The following is a 21,723-nucleotide window of genomic DNA, read 5'->3' on the forward strand; positions in this document are numbered from 1 at the left end:
TTGATAATTCTGGTTGGCTTATTTTTTTTCCTATCCTTTTATGATCATTTTCAGAACTAGTTATTTTACAACTAGAATACTTAGTGATGCTTGCATAATAAGTAAATTTCAATTAACTTAGGATACTAATGTGCAATATACTTTCTGTGCTATTTGTAATGCCATATTTTTATAATATGAAGGCTGTTAAGGAATGCCAGTTTAGAAAAGCCCTTGTTCTTTTACATTCTCACACCCATCCTTGATTCAAGCGCCTGGGGTGTCCCTAGAGTCGCTTTGAGTCAACACAGCTGTATGTCCTGAGCCCATCATCTTCACCTTTGCCTACTTGATTTGAGAGATACAGATCCTTACAGTTTTATTGTGTAGTGTCATTGGAAATTTTGTCCCATGCAATAAGTATTTATTTGCTCACCATTCTTACTGAATGAGTAAATATTCATGATCCATATAACCTAATTATTTGTTACTTCTCTCTCTCTCTCTCTCTTTTTTTTTTTTAAGATTTTATATATTTATTTGAAAGAGAGCATAAGCAGGGGGAGATGGGGCTTGATCCTAGGATCCTGGGATCATGAACTTAGCCAAAGTCAGATGCTTAACCGACTGAGCCACCCAGGTGCCTCTCTGTTACTTCTCTTTTATTTTATTTTGTTTTAAAGATTTTATTTATTTGTCAGAGAGAGAGAGAGAGAGAGCACAAGCAGGGGGAACAGTAGGCAGAGGGAGAAGCAGGCTCCCTGCGCAGGGACCCTAAGATGGGGTTTGATTCCAGGACTCTGGGATCATGACCTGAGCCAAAGGCAGGCACTTAACTGACTGAGCCATCCAGGCGTCCCTGTTTCTTCTTTTTTAAAGACACCTTTTTACAATGTTCACTAGTATGGATTTTCCTAACTTCATTATTTCCTTTTGATACCTATGCATTCTCTCTTACACTTGTTCTGTTCCCACTATCTCTAGCCTAAATGAGATATTTTTATTTGCTAGCACATCATAGATAATAGCTTTTCTTTTTCTTTTATTTTGTTTTCAGTGTTCCAGGATTCATTGTTTATGCACCACACCCATTACTCCATGCAATATGTGCCCTCCTTAATACCCACCACCAGACACTCCTAACCCCCCTACCCCCTTCCCCTCCCAGTCCCTCAGTTTGTTTCTCAGAGTCCACAGTCTCTCATGGTTCATCTCCCTCTCCGATTTCCCCCAATTCACTTTTCCTTTCCTTCTCCTAATGTCCTCCATGTTATAATAGAGAGCTTTTCACAAAGATTACATTTACCCAAGGATCTTGAGAAACATATCATCTATAAAATTTAAGAGTTAGGAAAACAGTAGAGGTAAGCAGTAATTCCAGTTCAGTAACGGTTGAACAAACACTGAGCACATACTTGAAATAGAAGGTATGAAAATGCTTGCTGTGAGGCCGTGGCCCTTGGGAAGTACGCAGTCTGGCGCCTGGGGGGCTCAGTCAGTTAAGCGATTGATCTTCACCTCTCCCTCTTCCCTTACCCCTGCTTACACGCTCTCTCTCTCTCAAATAAATCTTTTTTTTTTTTAAGATTTTATTTATTTATTTGACACACAGAGAGAGATCACAAGTAGGCAGAGAGGCAGGCAGAGAGAGAGGGGGAAGCAGGCTCCCTGCTGAGCAGAATGCCTGATGTGGGGCTCGATCCCAGGACCCTGAGATCATGACCTGAGCCAAAGGCAGAGGCTTAACCCACTGAGCCACCCAGGCACCCCTCAAATAAATAAATCTTAAAAAAAGAAAAAAAGTACACAGTCTAGTGAGGGAGACTGTGACACAAAACAATAAATACTGTGTTTTAAATTTAGAGGGTATGTTTACAGTGCTCAAAGGATGGGCAGTTAGCCCAACAGGGGGGAGTTCTAGAAAAGCTCCATGGATGATGATAATTAGCTGAGTCTTGCCGGGTAAGTAGGTCAGAGCAGAAGCAAAAGATATTCCAGGCAGAAAGGACAGGAGGACATGAACTACAAACAACTCACTGTTGCAAGAGAATGGATCATATTGTAGGGGATGGAGTGAGGAAGTAAGAAAGGTAGCCAGGGAGCTGGTGACGCCTGCTAACAAACTCGGACTTTATTCAGCAGGCGTAGGGACTGCTGAAGGGTTTGATCTTCAGCGATAAGCTCCCACTCTAGCAACACAGTCTATAGTGGATTTCTGGTAGACAAGAGTGGAGGCATGAAGATGACCAGAAGGGCCTCATCTGCAGCAGGGTCTGTGCAAAGAAAGACCTGACCTGGAGAGAGATTTAGGAAGGAAATGATACGAGCAGGCTAAATGAGTGCATGATTTAGGTAGAAGAAGGAGTCTTAAATTTTTGGCTTAGTGGGTAATGGTCTCAGCAGCTGAAACAGAACACACAAGGGGGAAGACAGCTCATTTGAGTGCTTACAGATCATCTGGTTGGATAAAGGACTCTGAAGCCCAGAGAAGAGGCCAGGGCTGGCTGCAGGTGGGAATGAAACCCTCCGGGATGCATCAATTCTGAAAAGTTGGGTTTTTAGGGGTGCCTGGGTGGCTCAGTTAAGCAGCTGCCTTCGGCTCAGGTCATGATCTCAGGGTCCTGGGATGGAGTCCCGCATCGGGCTCCCTGCTCAGCGGAGAGTCTGCTTCTCCATCTCCCTTGACCTGCCACTCTCACTACTTGTACTGTCTCTCTGTCAAATAAATAAAATCTTTAAAAGAAAAAAAAAAAGTTGGGTTTTTAAAGTTAAGCGTGGGTGAAAGAGGACCATGGGGAACAAAGTATGTCATTTATTTTTTTCAAAGCATGTCATTTAAATAAGAGGGGACTGGGGTGCCTGGGTGGCTCAGTGGGTTGGGCCTCTGCCTTCTGCCCGGGTCATGATCTCGGGATCCTAGGATCAGTCCCCACATCTGGCTTTCTGCTCAGCAGGGAGCCTGCTTCCGCCCTCCCCCCACCTGCCTCTCTGCCTACTTGTAATTTCTTTCTCTGTCAAATAAATAAATATTTTAAATAAATAAATAAGAGGGGCCTTACTAATTTTGACAAAAGGATTCAATGTAACACAGAAATACAGATAGGTTGTGGGAAGAGAGGGTTGCAACTCGGGGCTTAGTATTCAGACAGACTCTTGCATGCTCCCTGTGCTGTTAATGCTGCACGGTCACATCACACATCTGTCCCATGGGTTTGGCCCAAAGTTTGACCAGGAAGGAGCATCAGAGGCTGGTGTGTCACTGGTGGCTTGAACCCATTTCATGAGCCCTGATCCTTGTCCTCCAATCAGATTTTCTGGTGCCGGTTTTTTGCAGAAGTTGAAGGTTGCTACCCAAAATGGAACTGGGCCATTTATTCACTGACCATTCCCAAAGACGGGATACAATTATGCTTCCAACTGATTAATAGGCAGTAAAGTGATGGTGATGGAATCAGGATGCTAGAGAAGCCTGGTGTCAACTGTTTGCACTGCTGGGGACACTCTGTTTGGCATCGCCAGCAGCAGCATGATTCCTGAGGCTCTGTGTTCCCTCCCCCAGACTGATGAAAGTCTCAGGTCAGATATTACCTCCTAAGAGGCCTTCGGGGCCCACCTTTCTACAATAGTGCACCTGCAGTACTCCCTCACTATCCCGCTCTCTACTGTTCTTCATTGTGCTTATCATTACTTCCCTCAATTTTTTGTCTTAGGGGAGGTGTTTATTTTTACTCATTTTCTGTCTTCCCACTAGAATGTAAACTCTATGAGAATAGACTGCCTGGCTTGCCCACTGCTGTAGCAACAGGCACATAACTACCAGCACACAACAGGGTGTACTGAAAGTTCTTTTTTTTTTTAAGATTTTATTTATTTATTTGACAGAGAGAGAGAGATCACAAGTAGGCAGAAAGGCAGGCAGAGAAAGAGGGGAAGCAGTCTTCCTGCGGAGCAGAGAGACGGACGCAGGGCTCTATCCTAGCACCCTGAGATCATGACCTGAGCTGAACGCAGAGGTTTAACCCACTGAGCCACCCAGGCGCCCCCAACAGGTACTCAAGTTCTTAATGAATGCATAAATAGAAATAACTTTACAGCAATGGGATGGTACTGTGCAGTCTACTTTATTTTTATTTACTTATATTTTAAAATTTATTTATGTTTTTTCGGTAATTTTATACCTATATAATTAAATATATAGTTTTATATATAATTTTATACCTATATAATTTTAATACTTATGGAATAATTGCAGCGTCAAAACTTCTAAACAAATGTGTGCCAGAACATTTAGAGAATATATAAAAATAATTTCCTTTCTTGTGTCAATCATTAGTATTTAGGGAAAGACCGGAGGAGCGAGGTTCTGGCCCTACCAGCCTTTTGCGTCTGGCCCTGAATGGCAGGACCGCGCACCCCAGGGGAGCAGTACCGCCAGGAGCCGCTAGGGGCCGCTACGGCCATTGGCGTCCGCCTGCGCCGCTCTGTGCGTCCTGTACGCCGAGCGGAGAGGAAACTGGGCCGGAGGGCGCGGCGCAGTGCATCTTGGGTCGGCGTAGCCATGGCGGCTCGTGTCCTTTCCGCTTGTGTCCGCCGACTGCCCGCGGCCTTCGCGCCGCTGCCCCGGGTTCCCACGCTGGCCGCAGCCCGGCCGCTCAGCATCACCCTGTGCCCCGCGGGGGCCCGGACGAGGCCTGGGGCTCCGCAGACAGCCTCGGTGCTCGCGCAGGTGACTCGCGGTGACTTTGCTGGGGCTTGGCAGGGGTCAGGGATTGGGGTGGTGCGGGGGAGGGGCCAGGCAGCGGGGCCACGCGAGCCACGGCGGGGGTGACCGGGCGACATCTGGCTTTCCCCCCGTCCCAGTCCCTCACGGTGCTTGGTCGACCCCAGACCGGAGTGCAGTCCTAACAATGAAACATCCCTGGGTTCGAATGCTAGCAGCCACTTTGCGAAACTTTGGGCAAGTCTCTTGACCTCGCCACTCTCGGTCTGAACAGCAAAGTGGGGGTACTAGTCTCTACTTCGTGGAGGTGCAATGAGGTTTTGAGAGCACCTATTTGGGGTGCTTGTAAACCTCCCCATATTGGTCCCAGTTGTTCGTAGTGATAACGACAAATTCCGTGGTAGCTTTGTAGGGGGAAATTGATGACAGGGTGCAAAAAGGAAGCCACACTGGCCTACAACCTTCTCCAGAGCAGTCTGAGCCCAGGATTTCTCCCTGTAATGCCTTTTGCCCGTTTACGGGCCTCCTGGAAGTAAATATAGGGGAAAAGTAGTATCTAGCCTTTCTGTCCGATGACACCTTTGTGAGACAGAAATTCTTGTTACGGTAGTGATTTTCAGCCCTAGCTGCACATTCAAATCACCTGAGTAGCTTAAAGGAGGAGGGGTGCAAAAGTCCCTTGCTCCCCACCCCCACCCCTTTTGATTTACTTCTCAGAGATGAGGCACTGGCATGTGTTTTCATTTAAGTTTGCCACATGACTAAAGGGTTCGGCCAAGATCAAGTACTGCCTTAAGGTAGAATAAACTCTCAAGGCCAGGTTGAGAAACCCCCAAACCTGTGAACTTAATATGATAGTGGTTTTAGCATTTCGGTATTGAATACATTTAGAATAAAACATAAGGATGCCCAGACCAAATCAGTCATTATCTCCAGAGTTGGGGTCTGGGTGTCTGTTTTTAGAAGTCACCAAGTGATTCTTTTGTGTGGCTAGAGTTGAGATGTACTGACCATGTAATGGATTAATTCATAGGGCATTGGCCCCATTGCCTGAATCAAAAGGTTAACAGTGTCACCCTGAAATTAAGAGTTAAAAGGGCATTATGTAGACTTGCCAAGTATTTTGTTCCTGAGACTGATTTCCACAGTAAGCTAAAATGCAAAGTGATTGTCCTTATTCAAAGAGCACTGATTCTCAGACTTAGTTGTTACAGATCCCTTGGGTTAAAATATAGATTCTGGAAAGGGGCCCAAGAGGCTTCATTTCCAATGGGCTCCCAGAAGATTCTGCTGCTGCTGGTCCTTGGACCATGCCTTGAATAGCAGGGTGCCCAGAGAGGTTACCACTACCTCTGCTTGGTTCATACACAGCAGAAGCAGCATTTTATTTATATTTATAAAGTGGTTTTGACTACGTGTTCCCATTTAAATCCTTTGCCGATTGAAGAGAGAGTAAATACTTGTTCATTCAAAGAAACTGAGGGACAGGCTATGTGCCAGACCTTATTTTAGGTGTTGAAGGGTACGGAGATACATATAAAGGAAAGATACGAGGTAATATCTCATTGGACACTGCAGCCTCATGTTAAAGTTGCCAGCTCATTCCCTGCTGCCGTGTTCCCAAGGCTGTTTACACTGTTTGTCTTGGTTGGTTCTTTACCTCGCTGTTCCTGCCCCTTGGCACTTTCTTTCTAATCCTTAAATGCTGGTAAATTCCAAAGATCTCTTACCCACAATCTCTTCCTTGTCTGTGTCTTCACTCTGTTCCCCTGTTTCCCAGTTACCCCAAACTTCTACCTCCAGGCCTTGCTCATTTCATCTGGACTGTTGCTCACTGCACCTGTTCTGTTCCATTAGATTTTTTTTTCTCCTCAGATCCAGATCCTTTGCTGACTCCAGGGCAGCTAGTTCTTCATTTATATTCCAACTCTTTTCCCTCCCAAAAGGAGTTAAAGCAGTTCTCCTGGATATAAAAATATGAGACGGTATAAAGCAGAAGGTAAGAAAAAAGGGTAGTGGCCTAGAATGGAACCTGGAAGTCTTGTACTTTATCCAGACGGTGCAGATCTGAACTGTCTCAAAGCCAGAGCACAGAGAGGACTTCCTAAGAGTTCTGTGGGGCACAGTACCCAGATGAAGGCAAAACGCTTATGCAGGCAGAGTTCAGCTGTTTTGTCTTTTTCAAGTGTCTGCAGCGCTGGGCCTCTTGAACCTCAGAGCCTGTGTCCCACCTTAACCTTCAGTCTCTAGTCATGAACTCATTTCTTCCCACACAGACCCACAATGAGTCCCATGCCTCATTTTCTTGGCCTGGCCTTTCTTCCTTGAATGTCCTTGTCCTTCCAAGGCTAACTCCAAGTTTGGAATCTCTTCCTTGCTTGTCAGGGACTGAATGACAGTTCTTGTTCAAGAAGCAGCCTACAAATATGTCTGTCATGGCTCTTGCCACATTTTTTTTTTTAAGATTTTTAAATTTATTTGAGATAGAGCGCATGAGTTTGGGGACACGCAAAGGGAGATGGAGAAGCAGACTCCCAGCTGAGCAGGGAGCTGGCCACGAGGCTGGATCCCAGGACCCTGGGATCATGGCCCAAGCCAAAGGCAGACGCTTAACCAACTGAGCCACCCAGGTGCCTCTCCTCCTACATTTTTATTACAACTTAAATAATCTATTTGGCTTGATCTTTCCCATTAGACCATAAGCTTCTCTGAGGGTAGTGGTCATGTTTCATTTTTCTTTGTAGTTCCAACCCACAGCACAGTGCTTGGCATATGAGGCAGAGTTCTCAGGCTGCCGAGACAGCCCTGTGTGTGAAGACAAGACATAGCCACAGGTGAGGACAGGTGTGCGTATAGCACAGAAGAGAGACCTAACGAGCACTCCCGGTGAGCACAAACCCAGAGGTACCAGTTGCTCACGCACTCAGAGCAGGGTGTGACAGCACGTGCAGAGGCTGGGAGCTCCTGGTGCTCTTACAGCTGACCCTCAGGGTGTCTGTAGAATGGAGTCAAGATAAAGATGCAGGCATGTTGTGAAGGGCACTGAGGAATGTGGATGTTCTGTTTAGGCTGCAGGGAGTGAACATGAAACAAGGTTTGTTGAATAAGTGAGATCTTTCCTTCTAGTCAGCCAGGCTGGGACACCCAGTAAACATGATGGTGAGACAGTGGGAAGAGTGGAGGTGGGCTCTCAGGTCTCTGGCCAGAGCACCAGGTGGTTGATGAGGAATAGAGGTCTTTGAGCAGGCATTTTGGAAGACAGGTAAGGAATGTATTTCCAAACTGACGTGGAGGTGTCTGCTCCCAGGGGGAGCAGCCCAGGGGGCAGGTGGCGGAGCTGGCCGGCAAATCGCTCTCCTAAGCTTTAAACTGAGGTTCCTCAGTTTCCCCTAGAGATGTACTGAGTGGAGACAGATGAATTCTGATAGATGAACCAGGTTATTGGTTTCTCCTAGTCTGGAGGGAAGTTGCTCTTTTCCTGCACACAGTGCCCCTCCTACAGCTGTGGGAAGTGACTTGTGTCTCATAGAATTGTTAAGTGTAGATCTCCGGGGGGAAGACAACACCAGAAACATGTTGGCTGTCGGGGACACTGCTGAGCTGCTTGCCTGTTCTGTGCCTCCTCTTTTTTGTAACAGCTGAGATGGAGCAGGAAGGAGGCAGTAAGGCCCTCCCCAAAGGCCAAGGTGGGAGGCCAGGGGCGGGATGCCTTTCTCTGTCTCCGTTTCCTGTCTGTAAGATGGGACTGATGTCAGAACTAAAGGAGGCAATGGTTTGTAAAGTGCCCAGCACAGCGCCGTAGCCTGACTGATAAGAAGTCCCTAAAGAGACCAGAAGGGGAGGCTCAAGAGGGAAGGAGTAGGATCAAGTACTTTGGGCCACAACTGCCACCAGTCTCGGACCCCAGCCTTCCCAGACAGCGCTCAGTAGCACTCACTGTGGGTGTGCCTGGCAGTGCCCTGAGCCTTTCACATTCCCTCAGTGATGCCTCACAGCGGTGCTGGGACCTTTGTACTGTGGCTTATCCCCATTTTACAAGTAAGGAAAGTGGCGTTGGAGGGTTAAGTAACTTGCCCCAGGCCAAACAGCTAGTAAGAAAACTAGTGCCAGGGTACAGGTGTAGGCAGTCTTATTTGCAGTCGGAGCTGTCACCCACTAGACCTGCCTGCTCCATGCTGAGCCCACTGTAGCCCCCCCCCCCCCGACACTTTGGACTGGCCTGTGCTCTCCAGGTGGAGACCTTTAATTTCTCTATGTGGTATCCAGTGGCCTAAGTGTGGGGACTTGCTGGTGTGGCTGGGGATGGTCCTGACCCCTAATGGGCCCCTTGGGTCGTTATGTACCGTGTCCCCTCCCCAGCCTCATCCTTCCTCCTGGGCTTTGCGGTGAAGCTCCCGTTTTCTCTTTCTCCTCAGCAGTAATCCCTGCTCATACCACTTCTTGATGTGCACACAGACAAGACCTCTGTCAGATCCTTCCCCCTCAAACTTCTCTTTTGTCATCTAATCTCCCTCTTTTCCCTTCTGTGTCTTCATTTTATTTGTGGCTGGGAGACTTACAGTGATTGTAGATAAGTAGGGCTGGAGATGTTCCCCCAGCAGAGGTCTCCGGAACCCACACTGCAGTGGGAAAGGAAAGGACACTGCATACATTGAGACTGAAAAGAACCAGTGCTCTTAAACTCTGAAAGCACTTAGAAATACCTTTAGAATATCCGTGAAGCACCTCATCTAATCTCTTTATAGCTTGCTGATTAAACCTGATTTCAGTACTTGAATTTTTTTTTTTTTTTTTTTTTTCAAGATAAATATTTCTTAATGGTGTATACAGGTTTGGTTCATTTGGCAGTGTCATGATTTTCACAGGCCTCTGTCAGGGACCTGAGTACCGACACGCAAACCCACTTTCTAAGGAGAAATGCTGTAAGAACTCCAAATTAACTTACTTAAGGACTCAAGTGAACGTTAAAAGGTAGACAAGCCAGTTCAGATTAGGGACTTCCACAGGGAGCGGAACTGTCAGGCACAGCTGCTTCGTTTCCTCTTGTTCTGCAGTGTCCCTTCCACGGCATTACGCGTGATGAGCTGTAAGTTGGAGTTCCCTCCGCATTTGGCCAAAGAATCCAGCCAGCAGCCTAATACCTCGCTGATTACCAAGTAGGCTGGTATCACAGACATTTGAGATCCTACTCCCACCACGGCAAAAATCAGAAACGCTCATGGTTTTGCTGGGGGCCATACGACAGGCCCCTCCTGCAGGGAAACAGATGGACCGTGAGGGCTGTGCGGGTTGGTAGCCGGCTCGTTTGTGCCGGCTGAGGTCAGGGGCCATTTTAGACCTTCCCGCGCGTGCTCCTCCAGGGAGCTGCTGCCTCTCTGTTTACCATGACAGCCCTTTCCAGGTGGGCCATTTTGACTCCAGCGTACTGACGATCGAAGGTGACAGGGCCTTACAGGGCAGCCTGGCGCTGTAGAAGGTGAGGGCAAGAAGACACACGACTCTGCAGACTCTGCACGATTTTAGCGGCAGCTCCTCCTGGAGCCAGTAGAGAGGCCAGAGCGCTGGACGCAGGCCCCGTGGGGGGCCGAGCCAGGCTCTGAGGGGAGGGGAGGCCCGTTTTTATGCTGCTGGACTGCTAGGGCTTCTGAAAATACCCAGTGTGGTGACTCTAGGTGGCCTAATGGTCCCAGCTGGAAATCAGAGGAGGTGGTTCTCGGAAGCACTAAAAGCTCTGAAAGGTTCCTGTAAGCTGGTGCACTGACCTAGAGGCATCTTGGGTTCAACAGCTCTTCCTTCCTGCCCTTGTTCTAGGTTCCGCTCACACAGCTGTGCCGCCAGTATAGCGACGCACCCCCTCTGACGTTAGAGGGGATCAAGGACCGTGTTCTTTATGTGTTGAAACTTTATGACAAGATTGACCCAGAAAAGGTATTTGTGTGGCTTAATGTTCTTTCTTTAAATGAGTATTTATTTAATTTATTAATTTTTAAAGATTTTGTTTACTTATTTGACAGAGAGAGATCACAAGTAGCCAGAGAGGCAGGCAGAGAGAGAGGGGGAAGCAGGCTTCCTACTGATCAGAGAGCCTGATGCGCGGGGCTCGATCCCAAGACCCTGAGATCGTGACCTGAGCCAAAGGCAGACGCTTAACCCATTGAGCCACCCAAGTGCCCCTTTAAATGAGTATTTAATCAATGGTGCAGACTTCAGAGGGTCCAGAAGGATATTTGGTAGAAGGTCTCCCTGACTCTGACCCACCCGGTTCCCCTTCTGGGAGGCAGCCAGTGGAACCAGCTTCTCCTAGATCTTTCCAGAGATACTCAGTACATATGCAAGGAAGTGTACTCACATATGTACGTATGTGTATATTTTATGTACGATGTGACCTTCATCTCCCACCCTTTTATTTATTTTTAAAGATTTGTTAGAGATTGTGCACAAGTGGGGTAGGAGGAAGGGCAGAGGGAGAAGCAGACTCCTTGCTGAGCAGGAAGGATTCTGGGATCATGACCTGATTAAGGCAGATGTTTAACTGACTGAGCCACCGAGGTGCCCCCGCCCCCACCGCTTACCCTTTTTAAAAAGACACAGAAGTGGTAGACTATACTATAAACATTGTTCTGCAATGTTTGCTTTTTTAACTTAACCACTGGCATTTTTCTCATAGTAGTACATAAATTTCTTCTTTAATAATTCAGTCTGCTGTGTAGGTAGGATAGTGGGGTTTTTATTATTGAGGTCTAATTGACAAACAGCATTAGTTTCAGGTATACAACATAATGATATTAGTATAATTGAGTTGAGAAAAGCGGGGGTTGCGCGCCTGGGTAACTCAGTCTGTTAAGTGTCCAACTCTTGATTCCAGCTCAGGTCATGATCTCAGAGTTGTGAGATTGAGCCCCGTGTCTGGCTCTGCACGAGGCTTGGTGCCTGTATAAGATTCCCTCCCTGCCCCACCCCAAAATTGTGAACTAATCTCAGTAAGTCTAGTTAACATCTGTCACCACACATAATCACAGAAATTTTCTTATGATGAAGGTTTTTAAGATTACTCTCCAGCAGCTTCAGATACGCAGCTTAGCCTTAAGACTAGTCACCACGTTGCACATTACATCCCCGGGATGGTTTTCCCAAGCAGTGATCACAGATCTTACCAAAATATATAAAGTGAAATCCATCATTAGCTTTGTGTGTATTGTTAAGCATTCCAGAACCAGCTTGAGTAAGTTAACAAAGTGTACCAAGTATGTGCTGGCACAGCTTAAACATAAAATGGTGGTTATCACTTCATATTTAAAATACGGCCTCTTTACAGTAAGCATCTTCTATATAACTTTTAAGTGACATCATATCTTTTATCTTGAGATGCATATACTGTCCCAGCTGAGTTTTGTGTTTGGTGTTCTTTTCTTGCAGCTCTCGGTAAATTCCCACTTTATGAAAGACCTGGGCTTAGACAGTTTGGACCAAGTGGAAATTATCATGGCCATGGAGGACGAATTTGGTAACAGGCTACGTTTGGGGTCTGCACAGTGTGATTCTTGATTTAGGTGGAAGAAATGTTGGGGGTCACAACTGGGATTTGAGTCAAATATATAAATAGAAAGAGCCCCCCCCTGCCCTCGGTGCGCTTACTGGGGTAAGGTGGGTGGGTCAGGTGAAGTCAACACCAGGGACAGTGCACTCACTTAGAACGTACTTGACATGGGGCTAGCAGAGTGCCCAGTGTGGTGCCGAGGGCTGAGTGACCAGGAAAGGCCTGGGGGTGGGATTTGGGTGCTCTAGGTGGGGGCTCCAGGACGAAGGCAGAACCTCACCTGTGGAGAAGCTGAGCACACCTGAGCACCCTGAATGGCCGTGCCCAGAGAAGTAACTGGGTGTGCCCAGGATACAAACACACGCACACATAGGCCTGGTTTCCCATCATGCCTCCCTCAGGTTATGCTTCTTTCTCAGACGGTTGTACACAAGAGACCTTTTAAGGGTCCATGGCTCAGTTTTGAGTAAGTTGCCTGAATGAAAGCCAAGGGGCTTCTTTGCTATCCTACAGAGCAGAACGTGGTTCAAGTTCCTCACAGATTATGCTCACTAGAGGGATGGTATCAGTTAGAGGTAGGATGGGAACGTGGTCATGAAAATGTTCTGGAATTAGGTGATGGTGATTGTTGCACAACTTGTGAATACCTAAAAAACACTGAATTTTATACTTTAAATGGATGAATTTTCTATCCTATGAATTACAGCTTTTAAAAAAGAACCAGCTGTTACACCCCATATGATACAGTTGTTGTCTAGAACATAACTGGCCCATAACTTAAATGGGACTGAGGGTTACTGAAAAATTTTGATGTACTTGTGGGTGGTATGGCAGCGTGAGATGCGTTTAATTTTAAAGTATTTGTTTTTCTACATAGCATTTTACATTTTACTTTTAGGGTTTGAAATTCCTGATACAGATGCGGAGAAGTTAATGTGTCCACAAGAAATTGTAGATTACATTGCAGATAAGAAGGATGTATATGAATAAAATATCAGGTAAATAATTTGACTTACAGAATGATATCTTCCCATAGAATTAACCTCTCTGTAGTTCTTCAGTAAAGTAGGAAGACCCAGGAAGAAATGCAAACATTGGAAATCCTTGACAGATTTTCACTGGTTATAAAACAGAGGTCCTCTCTGGTTATCTGCCACTCAGAGGGGGCTGGCATTAGTGATTATCTTTATCCTTGAGACAGGCCATGAACAGTTCATTCTTGGACAGGACTTCCTTGATTGTCAGCCTTCCTCACAAAAACGGTCTTGTACAAAACACCGAGCAGGGCAACCCAGAAGCAGAGACCCCTACCGCCCTCGGTTTCACCTTGGAAGCCAGCCTAGCCTGCTGTCCCGGAACCTGAGATGGCCTGACTCCTTAATCAGGCAGGAGACGCCTCCTGGGTTAAGAGGCTAGACTCTGGAGTCAGAGAGCTTCATTCTCAGCTCTGTCAAGGTCTGTAAGTCTGGTGATCTTGGGCAGGCCTGTTTCCTCAGATGGAAAATGGGGATAAGGATAGGACTTACCTGAGACTTTCCTGAAGGTAAAATTCAGTAGTGTATACAAATTACTTAAGACAGAACATGTAAAGAAGCCTGTCAGTAAACATTAGCTGTTTTTCAGGCTCTAGTATTATGACCAGTTGACTTTTTAAAAATAAACATTGTATTAAGTGTCTGTAACTTTGATTACCCTATATTGACCACATCAAATCACTGAAAGTCAGTGCACCAAAAAGAAACACTGAACTAACTTTGTCTTTGCCAGACCCCCTTTTTTCACTGAGAGAAGAGTTGGAAGATGCTGGCGAGTGTCTGGAAGTGAGAACACATTTTGGCATTATTGCTGCCTTTGACAGAGTAATTCTGTTTAGACTTGTATTTAAATTGTCTGTTTTTTCCTTTGAAAATAAATCTATAAAGCCAACATTTTTCTTAGTCTTCAGTTTTTCAGTGCCTATAAAGTGCTTATTTATATTGACTTTGCTTAATATTTTATCAAGCAGGCTTCTGTTGGGCATAGAGCCCAGTGCAGGACTTGGAACTCATCATCCCGAGATCAAGACCTGAGCCAAGATCAAGAGTCAGATGCTGGGGCGCCTGGGTGGCTCAGTGGGTTGGGCCGCTGCCTTCAGCTCAGGTCATGATCTCGGGGTCCTGGGATTGAGTCCCGTGTCGGGCTGTCAGCTCAGCGGGGAGCCTGCTTCCCTCTCCCTCTCTCTCTGCCTGTCTAACTACTTGTGATCGCTGTCAAATAAATAAATAAAAACCTTTAAAAAAAAAAAAAAAGATGCTTATCTGACTGAGCCACCCAGGCACCCCAAGTCTTAACTTTGCTTAATAATTTTAAAGATTTTCTGATTAGTCACTGGTATTCATGCATATAAAGAAAAATGACTTTTCTAGCAGTGCATCTGAAATTTCTCTCCCATTGTCTTCAGTATAAGGAGTGAGTATTAGTGAAAAAAGGACTTTTTGTCTTAAGTTTCTCAGTTGTGTAGCTGGCACCAGCATGTGTGACCAGCTTTTCCTCCCTGTCCTATGGATCTCTTTCCAAATTAACAGAATTTAATCCTTTGGGAGGATAGAAAGTTCTCTTGGCTCCTGGAAGGTCAGTTTGACCTGGGTCCCTTTGCCCTCCTTCAGTAAGTAGCCGCACCGCACCTTTTGTTCTGCACTGTGTGAGGTCCTGTGTGAGGGTGGAAGCAGCCAGTTACCTGGCTCCTGATGAGCTTTCGCTGGAGACCTGTCAAAGTAATTGCTTTACTTTTACCGAAACTGCTAGTTTGTAGGAGGGAGGAAATCAAGGGCTTGTGATAGGTAGCAAGTAGTGACACCGAAGTGCAGGGACTGTGAGGGACCCTCAGCTGGCAGAGGCTCCTGTGGCTGCGGGTTGAGATGGGCCTCGGTCTCCTCCTGGGGACGCCCGATGCTGCCAGTTCCTGCTCTGTCGCTCCAGGCACATGAGGCAGACAAGACCTCCTTCATCAGTAACAGGAAGCACTCATCATTACACTGCAGCTTATATATACATCTTTTTTTTAAAAATATTTTTATTTATTTATTTGACAGATCACAAGTAGGCAGAGAGGCAGGCAGAGAGGGGGAAGCAGGCTCCCCACTGAGCAGAGAGCCCGATGCGGGGCTAGATCCCAGCCAGGGATCTGATCATGACCTGAGCCGAAGGCAGAGCCTTAACCCACTGAGCCACCCAGGTGCCCCGCTTAAATATACATCTTAATACTGTACAAGTTCTTGGAAGATGCCGTATTGGCACATAAGAAACATCCTTAATCTGGCACAGCAGCACCTAATCCGCAAATAGCTTGAGTGCTTCCTGGGTGCTGGGGAGCCACAAGGGAAAAAAACAGGCTGCGGTGGCTCCTTTGATGGGGATGGACCACAGTTTAACATCTGGGGTCAGCTGTTCTGGACCTTTCAGCCCTTGGCAGCTGCACTTTTTGCCCAAAAATGCATCCGTGTTCGTTTCTGCTGAAGGCCCCACAGTTCTGCGGCGCTGGCGCTGAACAGACCGCTTTGCTGCCATCTTAATCACACACGTGGCAGGGATACCCATTCATGTCCTCTGTAGCTGGGAAAGTCTCAGAGGAGCCAGAATAAGGGGGGAAAGTCACGGAGTCCACACAGATAATTTGCTGATGATGCTACTTTAGGATCTGGATGTGAAGCAGCTGCAAAGATCTTTTACTCTAAGAACCTGCCGGAAAAATCTGACAGACTCATGTGCCAACACAGGTAGGCAGTGAACTGGCCCAGGGTAGCATTCCAAAGGGTGTGTGAATTCAAACAGAATAAATGAGATTGTGTGCATTTGTTTTTTTGGTAAGATCTTATCTGAGAGCAAGCATGAGTAGGCAGAGAAAGAGAAGCAGACTCTTTACTGAGTGTGGAGCCCAACCCAGGGTTTGATCCCAGGACCACAAGATTATGACCTGGGCCGAAGGCAGATGCTTAACCCACTGAGCCACCCAGGCGCCCTTGTGCATTTGGATTTGATAGCCTCCTGCGAATGCCTTTGAAGATCTGTGGTAGGTCATTCCCTTGCTGCCAGGGTGGCTGTGAGGCCAGTCCCGACCGGCTTCCTGCCCGGTCTCCCGTTCTTCCACATCACTCTTCGCTCTTCTGTGTCCCCCCAACAGCAAGCGCATGCATTCACTCCATGAAACCACTCTACGCCCACCAAGGACCAGGCACACTGCGAGGCAGGGCCTGAGCACACATCTCCGCTCTCCAAAAGCTCACGGTGTGTAGACTTCACGTCCACGTGCTGCGTCCTACACGGCAAGAGCAGTAATGCAGCAAGCCCCGCTGCTCCCGATCTGATGGGCTGAAAGGGACGTCTACCTCCGGGTCCGCCTGGAATCATTTTACCTGAATCTGATCACAAGGAAATGAATCTAGAATGTGGACTTTAAAAACATGTGTCATGGGGGAAAAGACCAGTACAACTAACTATTCTAAATTAAAAGGGACCAGAGGTATGTCCACTTCATGGAATGTGAAAGGACCAAGGGAAGATGTTTTGAGAAGTGGACCGTATGTAGGTTACATAGCAAGTCCTATTTCTCAGGTCTAGTAACAGGACTGTGGAGCACACCTTATTCTCAGGGGACAGAGACACCCTGACATTCTGAGGTAAAGCAACAAGATGTCTCCAGCTAACTTTCAGAGGTTCGGCAAAAGAAGAACAGTGGAAACAGCACAGAGTGAGCAACTGGCAGCCGGGGACAGGCATGTGCACGCGTCTGCGCATATGCGTGTCCACTCAACTATTCCTTCCACCGCTCGGTTCGAAAATCGTCAGACCAAAAACGCTGAACTTCCTGATACATGTTACACAGAGTATATAGATGGCATACAGGTGGATAGCCAACTCTATGAGATTGGCTAAATGGAAACAAAAATTTACACAGTGACATGGAAAGATCAATTTTTTTTAAAAGATTTTATTTATTTATTTGACAGAGATCACAAGTAGGCAGAGAGGCAGGCAGAGAGAGAGGAAGAAGCAGTCTCCCCGCTGAGCAGAGAGCCTGATGCGGGGCTCCATCCCAGGACCCTGGGATCATGACCTGAGCCGAAGGCAGAGGCTTTAACCCACTGAGCCACCCAGGCGCCCCAAGATCAATCTTTTAAATAAAACATAAATAGCATGAACCCATGTCTGTAAAACACATATCCAAATGTTAGTAATAAATGCCATGATATGGTAAAAATACACTGGCTTATTTCTGTTAATCAGTATTTTTTAAAAAAAGATTTTATGTATTAGAAAGAGTGAGAAAGAGCATGAGAGGGGAGAAGGTCAGAGGGAGAAGCAGACTCCCCATGGAGCTAGGAGCCCAATGTGGGACTCGATCCCGAAACTTGGGGATCATGACTGGAGCCAAAGGCAGTCGCTTAACCAACTGAGGCACCCACGTGCCCCTGTTCATCCGTATTTATTTTTTTTTTAAAGATTTTATTTATTTATTTGACAGAGAGAGATCACAAGCAGGCAGAGAGGCAGGCAGAGAGAGAGGAGGAAGCAGGCTCCCTGCTGAGCAGAGAGCCCGATGCGGGGCTCGATCCCAGGACCCTGAGATCATGACCCGAGCCGAAGGCAGCGGCTTAACCCACTGAGCCACCCAGGCGCCCCCGTATTTATTTTTTTTTTAAGAATTTATTTATTTGACAGAGAGAGTAGGCAGAGAGGCAGGCAGAGAGAGAGAGAGGGAAGCAGGCTCCCCCCTGAGCAGAGAGCCCAATGTGGGGCTCAATCCCAGAACCCTGAGATCATGACCTGAGCCGAAGGCAGAGGCCTAAACCACTGAGCCACCCAGGTGCCCCTGTTCATCCGTATTTTTAAAATTAAAACCAGGGCGCCTGGGTAGCTCAGCTGGTTAAGCATCCGACCTTCGATTTTGGCTCAGCTCATGATCTCAGGGTCCTGGACCTATGTGGGGTTCTATGCTCAGCAAAGAGTATGCTTGAAATTCTCTTCCCCCTGCCCTCCCCACTGTGCTCTCTCTCCCTATAAGATAAATAAATAAATCTTAAAAAAAAATTTTGAAGGAGCACCTGGGTGGCTCAGCGGGTTAAGCCTCTGCCTTCGGCTCAGGTCATGATCCCAGGGTCCTGGGATCAAGCCCCTCACTGGGTTCCCTTCTCAGCAGGGAGCCTGCTTCTCCCTCTCCCTCTCCTGCTATACCCCTGCTTGTGCACACACATGCTCTTGCATGTGCTCTAATAAAATCTTAAATTTTTAAAAATAATAATATAAAAAAAAATAAAAGTACGTGACAACTGAGCAGAGGTGCTGATGTTTGGGAAAAACGCTGGCAGGCAATGAGGCCCGAGGAGAGCTGCTAACGTTCTGTGGGAGCTAGCCAGGCAGGCAGGAGAGCAGCATTGGTTTGGTCTGCGCACTGCTACAGCATGAACTCATGGGCAGGCTCCTGACTGTGGCTGGGATCAGGTCACAAAGCAGGGGTTTAGTCTGGTTAAGGAACATGTCAGCAGCAGGTGCTGATAGGATCTATAGGGGAGACAGGGTCAGATATATTTGGCCAAAGGGTGGGCTGAGGGGATGGGAGTGGTGGTTACTGGAAAAGCCCATGAGAAAAATGCAGATTTGGGGATTGGGAGGACAAGGGATGGACTGGGAAGATATTCTGGGAATAAAAATGGCAGCACTTGGTCAGATAAAAAAGGTAGGAGCCTAGGATCTCAAGCGTATGGCGTGGGTGCTGCCCGAGTTGCTGTCTGAAGGGCAACAGAACTAAGGGCAATAGAATTTCAGTTGGGGACTGTTGGGATTTGTTTGCGGGATACCCAAGCAGATGACAACCAGCAAGAGCTCAAGAAAAACTCCAGACTGGAGTCTGAGTGTCTGCCAGGCGCTTCCCCAGTGCTAGTTCCCTCCACCTGCTAAGTCCCCGCTGAGTTAAGCTCTCTCAGCCTTAAGGGCTTGAAGTGAGAATGACTGACCCTCAGTTCCTAGGATGGATCCTTACATGTGTGACTTTTACCTCCTTCAAGGATGGATCAGACCTAAGAACTGAGTGAGAGGATTACCTACCACTTGAAATTTTTTTTAAGCAAGTACATGTATTACTGTTTTCATTTTATTTTTTTAAAGATTTTACTTATTTATTTGTTAAAAGTGAGAGAGAAAGAGCACAGGCAGGCAGAGGAGAAGCAGGCTCCCCGTGGAGCAAGGAGCCCGATGCAGAACTTGATCCCAGGACGCTGGGATCATGACCTGAGCCGAAGGCAGCTGCTTAACCCACTGAGCCACCCAGGCGTCCCTACGTTTTCATTTTTAACATGGTAGCCAATTAATAAATGTCAGGGTTCACAGTTTAAAAACAGAATTTACAAATACAAGTTGGCGTCCTTAACACACCTACAGCTAAACCAGGGAGAGAAGAAAGTCTATAAAAGAAAACAGTAGCCGATCGGTTCTCCACCATAAGCAGCTATCCTAGAGCACAGGCTAGCTACAGGCGAAGCCCGGTGTTGAATGGTAGCCTCTCACAGGCATGCAAGCCTGGCTTGTGGTTAGCTTCTCTGTGCCCATCTCCTCTAATGGGTGGAGCAGGGGGCGACCAGGGATGTGGTGAAGGGCTGGCAACAACGCGGGTGAATCATCTGACCCAGTGCCCGTTACCCGGTTAAAGATCAATGAAGGAGCTGGTGTCACAGGACCTAAAGGCAATGGGCGCAAGTCCCCTACCAAGTAGCTTGTCTTGGGATCTAGCAGGAGGTCAAAACGCTGCTAGGTGGTCTGCCAGAGCGGATGTTTTCTAGTTTGGAGTGTCTGAAAGCCCCAGAGCAAGGAATGGTCAACCAGGACATGCCTTAGATGCCTTAGATGCAGAGATTCCCATTCTCAGCGCCCTGAGAGCTCTATCTGGCAAAGCAGAGTGGGGGTTAGCCGGTCAGGCTCCTGACAACCTGACTCGAGCGCCTGCACCGGGCTAGGTCTGAGATTCTGGATTTTCCGGTTATGGGAGCCAAATCACTCTGCTTAGGTCATATGAATCAAGACTGTCGCCAAAAACTAAGAGTTCTGAGTCCTGGAGCCCTGAAGTCTGTAGGTCCTGGACTTAGATGTGGGAGGGGAGCCAGAGTGATCAGCAGATGGGAGGATTGTGCCCCGGCCCCAGCCTCTGGAACCATGGTTCTGACCAACCATGACAAACCCACGACATAAAAAAGAGCAAAGATTCAGAACAAGAATGGAAGAGGAGGGGCGCCTGGGTGGCTCAGTGGGTTAAAGCCGCTGCCTTCGGCTCAGGTCATGATCCCAGGGTCCTGGGATCGAGCCCCATATCGGGCTCTCTGCTCAGCGGGGAGCCTGCTTCCCTTCCTCTCTCTCTCTGCCTGCCTCTCTGCCTACTTGTGATCTCTGTCTGTCAAATAAATAAATAAAATCTTTAAAAAAAAAAAAAAAAAGAATGGAAGAGGAGATCTGGAGGTCACAGTGTAAATTAAGATGTAAGAAATATATGGGCGAAATTACCTTTAGGTGAGACAGAAAAACCAAGACTAGCAACAATAGAAAAGATAAAATGGTATTGAAAAAAACACAAGATTGTCACAAAGATTTAAGAACAGGTGCATCTGGGTGGCTCGGTTAGTTAAGCGTCTAAACACTTGATTTTGGCTCAGGTCATGATCTCAGGGTCCCAGGATCAAGCCCCACATTGGGCTCCACACTAGCGGGAAGTCTGCTTAAGAGTCTTCCCTCTCCCCACAGCTCAATCTCTCTCTCAAATCTTTGAACGCACATGAAGATTACAAGTTGGAAAAAAACTAGCTCTAGAAGATACTTTGGTTTATCAGGTATTACTGAATCGATAGAGGAGTTTTCTTGGGGAAGACAGTGCTGTTGTGATAAGGTATGACAGTCATTCTGAGACCAGTGCTCAATGCCATGATGTCTGCATGTCTGTCAAACATTGCGGTAAAACAAAGTGCACGCAGTGTGTCTAGGCAAGAAAGCAAGCATGTTTGTTAATATTTTAAGAAATGGTAAAAGCTAGGTGAAAAGTATGAGGTGGTCACTGTAGCATGTGTCAACTTCTGTAGGTTTGAAAATGTCCAAAACAAAACAAAACAACAAAAAAGGGAAAACAGCGAGGAATCAAAATTAGGTAAGTGGGAGGGGGGTAAAACATAAGCAAATTTGAGAATTCAGGGTTACAAAATGGGGTGAACAGTAGGAAAGGTTCTATCAAGGAGGGTAAGGCTAACAAGGCTTCAGATCAAAATTAGTCTTGGTAAACTAGGGAAAGCCAGAGGGGTTAATTCTGGCTCAAAGGAGCCAAGTAGTGTTGGCACAGAGCTCATGGGGGAGAAGCATGTCATGTTCCCACAGCATGGATGGGCCAACCAGACCACCTCTCGAGCAAGAGTAGGAAGAAGTCATTGCCTCTTGCCCTAATGACTGTCTGGTTCGTGGGGTCCCTACCGCAGAAAGG

The 21,723-nt window shown here is 47.0% G+C and overlaps 1 protein-coding gene across 1 annotated transcript; it reads left to right on the top strand.

Annotated features, from left to right (window-relative positions):
• The first annotated feature begins 4,502 nt into the window (after positions 1–4,502).
• NDUFAB1 (NADH:ubiquinone oxidoreductase subunit AB1) lies at positions 4,503–14,162 on the top strand. Its single transcript, XM_047714307.1, has 5 exons — positions 4,503–4,705; positions 10,511–10,627; positions 12,116–12,203; positions 13,135–13,234; positions 14,004–14,162. Exons 1-4 carry the CDS (start codon positions 4,538–4,540, stop codon positions 13,224–13,226), a joined length of 465 nt encoding a protein of 154 aa, XP_047570263.1. The 5' UTR covers positions 4,503–4,537; the 3' UTR covers positions 13,227–13,234; positions 14,004–14,162.
• Positions 14,163–21,723: the final 7,561 nt, after the last annotated feature.

The sequence above is a fragment of the Lutra lutra genome, chromosome 18 (assembly GCF_902655055.1).
Source record: "Lutra lutra chromosome 18, mLutLut1.2, whole genome shotgun sequence".
Taxonomy (NCBI): domain Eukaryota; kingdom Metazoa; phylum Chordata; class Mammalia; order Carnivora; family Mustelidae; genus Lutra; species Lutra lutra.

Bases quoted from the DNA above. Each gene is read 5' to 3' on its own strand.
- NDUFAB1 (XM_047714307.1), top strand. From the start codon at position 4,538: ATGGCGGCTCGTGTCCTTTCCGCTTGTGTCCGCCGACTGCCCGCGGCC. The intron at 10,628-12,115 runs GTATTTGTGTGG...CTTTTCTTGCAG, and splicing joins ACAAGATTGACCCAGAAAAG to CTCTCGGTAAATTCCCACTT. The intron at 12,204-13,134 runs GTAACAGGCTAC...TTTTACTTTTAG, and splicing joins GGCCATGGAGGACGAATTTG to GGTTTGAAATTCCTGATACA.